The 7832-nt window shown below is 57.0% G+C and overlaps 1 protein-coding gene across 4 annotated transcripts; it reads left to right on the plus strand.

Annotated features, from left to right (window-relative positions):
• The first annotated feature begins 751 nt into the window (after positions 1-751).
• Positions 752-7788, plus strand: SPIB (Spi-B transcription factor). 4 transcript variants are annotated; one of them, XM_032325798.1, is made up of 7 exons: positions 752-829; positions 1761-1788; positions 3396-3468; positions 3755-3969; positions 4081-4107; positions 4344-4494; positions 5680-7788. In XM_032325798.1, exons 1-7 carry the CDS (start codon positions 807-809, stop codon positions 5976-5978), a joined length of 816 nt encoding a protein of 271 aa, XP_032181689.1. In that variant the 5' UTR covers positions 752-806; the 3' UTR covers positions 5979-7788. The 4 variants fall into 4 exon arrangements, with proteins under 4 accessions (XP_032181689.1, XP_032181690.1, XP_032181687.1 ...); XM_032325799.1 differs by lacking the exon at positions 4081-4107; XM_032325796.1 differs by lacking the exon at positions 752-829 and having other exon boundaries at positions 1582-1788.
• Positions 7789-7832: the final 44 nt, after the last annotated feature.

A 7832-nucleotide genomic window follows, 5' to 3' on the forward strand; every position in this document is an offset into this window, starting at 1 on the left:
CCAAGAGCACTGCTGCCAGCCCCATGAAAGCTGGGCCTGCCTCAGTCTCCCCCTGAGACCCTGAAGGCCCTGAGGGAACGTCTAACCACATATCCTCCTCTGCCTGGACCTCCCCGCCCTCCCTCACCCCCCCACCACCCTCCACTCCGCCTCCAGGTGCCGGCCTGTTTCCTCCTGGCCTGGGGCAGCCCCTCGCTCAGAAACCTCCACTCCAGGCACAACCCAGGGGACCCCCCCTTTCCATGTCCTACACCCACGATGTTTCCACCTCCGGGTCCTCACAGGCACTGGGCCTGGGTTTTCCTCAGAGTAGCCCCCGCAGCCCCTCCCAATCCATGTCCATTCCTGGGATTCCCGGCATCCCCACCTGGCCTTCAGATGCCATCGGTGTTCAAGTCTGCTCCTCCATGTCATGTGCCCCCCACCCCCAGCAACCTACTCCCCCCCTCTGGCTCCTGGGCCTGGACCCACACTTCACTGACCACAGGACCCCTTGGCTTCCCTATTTCCTTAAGGTCCCCTGGAATCCAGTTCCTCTCCCATCTGCACCACTCAGGGTCAGCCCCCTATTCCTACCCCAACTGTGGGGATCCCCAAATCCAGACGGGCCCTGGGCCTGCCCTCTCCACCATGTGACCAAGGTGTTGTGCAATCCAGCCCCCTCCCCTGACCCTCCCCGAGGGGATTTTTGAGGAGGGCTGTGCTCTGTGCAGGCCAGCCGGCACCCCTGCCCCCCCCGGGGGCTGGGCCAAGGCATAAATAGGGGTGGTGGCTGAAGCAGACAGCAGACCCAGCCCAGCACCACCATGCTCGCTCTGGAGGCTGCACAGTAAGTGGGGGTTCCCTAAAGGAGGGGGTCCTCCTGCCCTTAGGACCCTCTGCCAGGTCTCCCTCAGGGGTAGGGGGCAAGGGGGTGGGAGGGAGGGGGTTCCCTCTGCCTTTTGTCCATTCTAGATGTCTTCCTTTTCTTTCTTGGTGTCCTTCCTCCATCCTACCCCTGTCTCTCTCAAACATCGAAAATCTCTCCTTGGGATGCCTGCCTCCCCTCCGGCTAATTGCCTCTCCCACGCAGCCCCCCAGGCCTGTCTGTCCCCCCAGCCCCCCATGGGGCCTCGCTGAACCTCTGGCTTCCTCACTTGTTGCCCACTCTGCTGTTCATCACATCGTTTTGTTTCTGGGGTTCTATCCTCTGCCTCTTGCTCCCTCTCTGCCTCTGTCTTTGCCCCAGTCTCTTTCCAGTTCTTCCTCTGTCTGTCTGTCTGTTCTCTCTTGCTATCTCCCTGTCTCTCCCCCAGCCCCTTCTGCCGATCTCTGGGACTCAGCTGCTTCCTGCATCAGCCAATGTGTCTCTCCACACTTTCCTCCCATTCTTGCCCAGTGGCTCTCCATCTCCTCTGGTCCAGAGTGGACCCATTTAATGGACTTGATGACGGAGGCCCCTCCCTGCCCCCATCAGCCCACTGGTGCCCATACCACCTCTCCAGGGACTTTCTCTCCCTCACTTTCCCTGCCCCCCCAACCAGCCTCTGCCTATGCAAATCCCAGGGGAGGGGGGAACATTTGCCTGTCCCCCCACCCCCCACTTCCTGTCCCACTCGAGTGTGGTGGGGCTGGTCTCACACAAGGACACACAGCAGAAGAGCTGCGGTGGTCACAGCTGCAGCCGCCTCCCCCCTCCGGCTCCCCCACTGGCTCCCAACCACCCTGAGACTCCAGGCTGAAGGCACCCCTGACATGCCCCTGTGTCTCTCCCCCTCCAGGCTCGACGGGCCACACTTCAGCTGTCTGGTGAGTCGGGGCCCTGGGGACCAGGGAGGGTAGAGGGGACCCACATGGCCCACCTTGACCCCCCTGCTTCAGTTTCCCCTTCCATTCCTTCCTGTCACTTTGTCTTTCTGACTCCCTCCATATCTCCCACCAGCACCCTCCTCCTCACCTGCCCCATCTCCTTCCTGGACCTTTCTCTGCCAGCTCTTGCCAGCTCTCAGACTTTGGGTCCATTTCATGTCGTGGGGAAGGATGGGGGTCCTTGTGTCTTTGGCTTTGTGTCTTTCCCTCTACCCACCCCACATTCAGCAAACCTATCAATTCCTTCTTTCCTTCTCTTCCTTGCCTAATTGTTTTCTCAAAAGCATAGTCTAATAGTTCAGACACACAGAATACTATGCTCTCACCATCCATAACCCACAACCCCGTCCAAGAACGAAAACCTCGCTCACTCCCCACACCCCATTGCCAGCATGTCCCACCTTGCTTCAACTTGACAAGTTTTTTGCTTTAAAAAAAAGAAAAATGGAGGTATAACCTACAAGTTGGCAAAGTGGCAGATCTGGTGTGTAGCCCAGTGACATTTCATGTTACACACACACCTGTGTAACAGCTAACCAGACCAAGACATAGAATGTTTCCATCTCTCTGGAAGATTCCCAAACAACCACCACCCCTCCCCGCTGGGATCTTTTCCAACATGGATCTGTGTTGCCTGGTTTTGACCTTGATATGAAGTGTATCAGGCAGGATGTCCCCTTTGGCTCTGGCTTCCTTCATCAGCATTCTGTATTGGGCATTGTTTTGCTGTGGTATTTAAGTATACTCTGTCCCCAATGTGGGGCTCGAACTTACGACCCAAGATCAAGAGTTGCATGCTCTACTGCCAGCCAGCCAGGTGCTCCAGACTTGATTGCTTTTCTCTGTTGTATAGTGCTCTGCTGTCCCCCTGCCCCGCAACACACACACGCCACGACCACCTGTTTATCCACTCTCCTGTCCATGGGCTATTTCTCTCTTGGGGCTCTTGGAAAAGCTGCTCTGATTGTTCTCGAACAAAGCTATTTTGTGGACCTATGTTTTCAGTGCCATGGGGTAACACCTGGGAGTGAGGCTCTGGGGACATCTGGATGTCTAGACTTGGTCTTGACTATAATGGCTAAACCAATACATGATTCTTGAGGGGTAGATCAAAATGATAGATAGGTAGATAAAAGAAGCTTTGAGATTTTCTTTGCCTCTGTAGAAACACTTCTACCCCTGGGACAGGCGCGCCTGGGGGAATTCTTCCCTGCCTTACCCACACCTTCCTAGGAGCTCACGGTCTTAGCAGGTGCTGGCTGCGATGTCCGTGAGACCCTGGGTCTCAGGGTTTCTGCACCTCTCCTGCTGTGTCTTTCATTCTGTGTGTGTGTTCTGCTGTGGTGTGTATGTGTGTCCCTGCTTTCTGTATCTCTGTATGTCTCTTTCTTTGCCCGTCTCTGGTGCCTGGTCTCTATGGCTCTTTCTGTCCATCTCCCAGCCTTCCCCTCTTCTCCCTTGTCCTTGTCAGAACCCTTCTGCTGGCCCAGAATGGGTGTGGGGGCTCCCCAAAGCCTGGGATGACCCCTCTTCCCCCCACCCATCAGTATCCAGATGGTGTCTTCTATGATCTGGACAGCTGCAAACACCCCAGCTACCCCGACTCAGAGGGGGCTTCTGGTGAGTGGCCCTGCCCTAGCCATCCTCCTGACCTGGACCTTGGGCCCATTTCACAGATGGGGGAGCTGAGTCTCAGGGGAGGATGTCACCTAGTTCAGCAGGATAAGATTAGCCCAGGTCTCCAGACCTCCCCCCTTTTCCTCTCCCACCCACCCTCTTGCCCATGCAAATTCTGGGGAAAAACATTTGCAAGGCCTACAATGGCCTCTCTGTGCTGGGGACTTCGAGTGGGTGGGGCTGAGGCCAGACCTGGCTTCTGACTCAGCGCCCTCCCACCCTCTCCCAGACTCCCTGTGGGGCTGGGACCTCAGTCCAGCTGTCCCAGCCACCTCCTATGAAGCCTTCAACCCGGCTGTGGCCAACTTCAGCCATCCTCAAGGTATCCAGCTCTGCTACGGACCCTCGACCTACAGCCCCGTGGGGAGCCTGGACCCAGCCCCCAGTGTAGAGGCCCCGGGGCCCAGCTTCCCAGCATACCCCACGGAGGACTTCACCAGTCAGGTGAGGGGCAGGGACACAATTAACTTTCCCATCATCGGCTCGAGATTTCCTAGATGCCAGGCAGCGTGTGAAAGCCTCTGGGTTAAGTACCATTTCTGCTCCATTGCACAGGCCAGCCAACAGAAGCATGGATGTCAGGCAAGGAGCTGCACGGGAAGCCATGTTCTGGCTTGGGCAGACTTTCAGGGAGGGGGCCCGGGTATCCCTTGGCCATGTCATGGAGACGGGAACTGAGGCCAGAGCACAGGCTGTAAAGGGTGGGGGGCACAGTGGGGAAGTCCACAGTGAGGACCCAGGAGGAGGAAGCTGAGGGAAGACCAGAGGGAGGGAGGAAAGGGGGTCCCCGGACTGCAGGTGATCCTGACCTTTTGCAGACCATGGGCCCCCCGGCGTATGCCCCGTACCCCAGCCCTCTGCTGTCGGAGGAGGAAGACCTCCTGCTGGACAGCCCAGCCCTGGAGGTTTCAGACAGCGAGTCGGATGAGGCCCTCATGGCTGGCCCTGAGGGGAGGGCATCTGAGGCAGGTACGTAGGAGCTAGTGGGGTGTGGTGGGGCTCCAAGAGGAGATGGGGGAGGGGCTAAAGGAACCCCCCGGCTTCTCAAGCACCTACTGTATACTCCAGTGATGAGGGTATTTCCCTGTGTGACCTGGGGCAAATGACTGTACCTCTCTTGGCCTGAATTTCCTATCTACTATGGGGATGACATAAGTGTCTATTACTGGTGTGTGGGGATTAAGTGCGATAATACAGGTGAAGGAGAGCAGTGCTTGGCACAGAGCAGTCAGTATGTCTCCACCCTTTACAGACACGATAGCAATGGATACAATCATATCAGCACAGGTTCCCCCGAACCCCTGTTTCCGCCCATGTGACTGACCTGTGGTTTGCCCTGTTCCTGGGCGGGTAGGATCGTGAATTACTTTCCCTACCTGGCTCTCGGTTTCTCATCTGTAAAATTGACAGCAGTAGCAACAGCCCCATCTCCTGGGCTTCTGATGAAGATAAAATAAGCTCATAACTGTAAAAGCCTAGAACTAAGTGCTTCACAGAGGTTTGTAAACACACACACACACACACACACACACACACACGCCTCATTTACAGCTGAGGAAACACCAGCTCAAGGTCACTGCTGGGAAATAGCAGACCTGGGGTTCTGGTACCCAATGGCCTGCTATGAACAGCCCCTCTCTGGCTTCGTGGGGGTCTTTGCTGTTGGTAGGAGCAAAAAAGAGATCCCAGCCACCCCTGCAAATCCTTCCAGGATCCCAGTCCCTCTGGGGCTGAGAAATGGCTAGGCGCATTCAAACCCACTCCAGATCTCTTCACCACTACTCGGCGCCCCGTTATAAGCCTCTGAGGGGCGTTGGCAGTCCATTCTACGGATCCTGTCCTCCACACGCACGGCAGACACGTATTACTACGTGCGGGCCACCAGCAGAGCAGAGGAGAGATGCAGGTCCCCAAGATAAAGCAAGGCAGGGGGATGGGAGCTGTGGGGTAACAGCTTAGGGGAGGAGAGAGGCTTGATTCCGATGGGGAGGGGGGTGGCCCAAGGAGGACCCAGGCAGATGCCTCCTCCCTCGTCCCAATGCTCTCGGCTGGGAGACTGAGGCTTGCTGGGGGCCCGGGAGGAGGAGTGAAGCGGGGGGGGGGGGGGGCGTGGCGCCCCAAGGCTCGCTCCCCTAACGTGCCCGACCACCGCAGGGGCCCGCAAGAAGCTCCGCCTGTACCAGTTCCTGCTGGGGCTGCTGACGCGCGGAGACATGCGCGACTGCGTGTGGTGGGTGGAGCCGGGCGCCGGGGTCTTCCAGTTCTCCTCCAAGCACAAGGAGCTCCTGGCGCGCCGCTGGGGCCAGCAGAAGGGCAACCGCAAGCGCATGACCTACCAGAAGCTGGCGCGCGCCCTGCGCAACTACGCCAAGACCGGAGAGATCCGCAAGGTCAAGCGCAAGCTCACCTACCAGTTCGACAGCGCGCTGCTGCCCGCCGCCCGCCGGGCCTGAGCCCAGTGGGGGGCTCTCCCGGGCTCCACGTCTGCGTCACGTTGGTGTCCCCACACTCTAGGTCATAGGACCCGTGGATTTCCCACGCTGTTGGGGGTGGGGGGCTGCCATAATCCCTAAGCTCTGCCCAGGGCCCCTCTCGGTCTCCACCCCACCCCAGTCATGTCTGGGGCCCCTCTGGGATTTCCTTGTCATGTTCAGGATCGCCAGGATCCTCGTGTCTTGGATCACAGAATCCATGGAGGACTATACTCTGTGCGGAGGGGGTGGGCAGGACCCTGCTTCCAGATCGCCTTGTGGTGTAGAGATCGTCCAACCAAGCTCTCTGAGCTCCCTTGTGTGTCTGGGATTCCTCAGTCTCATCTGGGGAGGGTGAGCTCACAGCTCATCACACAGGGAGGGGGTTGCTACTTGTAACCCTAAGCCCCGGTAAGCCAGGGTCTCTCTGGGATCCCCTTCTCATGTCTGACACTCTCCTGTCAGATCTGAGATCTCCTACTTATGTCTGGGGCCTTCTGGAAACCCTCTATCGCGTCTCAAATCTCTATGCCCATCTGTGACTCTCTTGTCCTATTCCCCAAAATATGTTTGTCATCTTGAGATCCCCCAATTCTCTGGAACCACTGTGCTATCACTTTTTGTGTGTATGTCTGGAATTCTCCAATCACATCCGGGGTACCTCTGGGATCCTTTAGGCATGTCTAAAAACAACCTTGTCAGGTCTATGGGAAACCTCAGTGAACTCTGTCTTGTCCAATCACATCTGGGGCCTCCCTGGGATCCCCTATCTGCTCTGCCCCTTTGGGGACCCCATCAGCAGAACTGAGTTCTCACAGGGACCCTCCTCTTCCTGGGGTGTCCTCTGTAGGGCCAAGCTAGAGATCATTCTGGCCAGTCAACTGATTTCTGGGTGATCTTGGCAGCTCTCCCATGTCATCTCTAACCAGAGGTCTCACATTGGTACCACTACCCCTCTAGCTCCCTTTGGGGCAAATCAGATCTCTGGTGGTGGGTCCTTCTTTAGTTCCCTGCAGCAGTGAGGGAGATTTTACAAACTGCTTCCCTTCAGACTTTGCACGATCCAGCAAAGGTGGGCAGCTTTGCGGTGCAGAGAGGCTGGAGGAGGGTGCCAGGCACCCTTAACGGGGTGCCTGTTCTCCAGTCTGTTCCAGTCCCCACTGCCCCTGACTGTCAGAGCCCCAGTGGCTTCTCTCAGTCGGCTATTGGCCCCTGACCATTTGTGTTTTCAGCCCTGGAGTGAACCCAGGGAGGTGAAGCTTGGGTTCACCGTGGGAGCTCCGATTTGAACCCTGTGGGGGTGTCACAGACTGTGGGCTAAAATGCCAGAATCCCAGTCCTTGAGTCTTCGTGACTGGGGGATCTAGGGTGAAAGACTTGCTGCTTCTGGGCCTCAGTTTGTCCCTTCTGTGAAAGGGGAGAGGAGGAGGAGGAGGAAGATAGAAAAAGTCCCTTGCAGCCCTGCTGAGCCTTTGATGCATCTTCTGGAAATCTACCCACCACCCATTCATTGACGTCCAGGAGGAAGAGGACAAGGAAGGAACTTCACGGACCCAGAGAGGGAAAAGGTCCTTATGGGGCACACAGCTGCTGGGAGCAGAGCCCAGGCTGGGACCTGCCCTCCAAAGGACAGCACACACCTTCACTTCACACTGGAATGGGGGCAGGGTGGGAAGGGAGTGCCAGGGACAAAATGTTCCCAGGGCCTCCTCTTGCAAATGAGGTACCTCTTGCAAAAACTATCATCATCACCCCAAGTGTGGAATAAAATAAAATAAAACAAATTAAGGTAGACAGGCTTCCTAGGACCTTTGTTAGGGATGGCTCTCTGTCGGC

Source organism: Mustela erminea, chromosome 19, assembly GCF_009829155.1.
Source record: "Mustela erminea isolate mMusErm1 chromosome 19, mMusErm1.Pri, whole genome shotgun sequence".
Lineage (NCBI taxonomy): Eukaryota > Metazoa > Chordata > Mammalia > Carnivora > Mustelidae > Mustela > Mustela erminea.

Coding starts and splice junctions, on each gene's coding strand:
- SPIB (XM_032325796.1), top strand. CDS start 1,735: ATGCCCCTGTGTCTCTCCCCCTCCAGGCTCGACGGGCCACACTTCAGC. Junction 1,789..3,395: donor GGCCACACTTCAGCTGTCTG/GTGAGTCGGGGC, acceptor CCCACCCATCAG/TATCCAGATGGTGTCTTCTA. Junction 3,469..3,754: donor CGACTCAGAGGGGGCTTCTG/GTGAGTGGCCCT, acceptor ACCCTCTCCCAG/ACTCCCTGTGGGGCTGGGAC.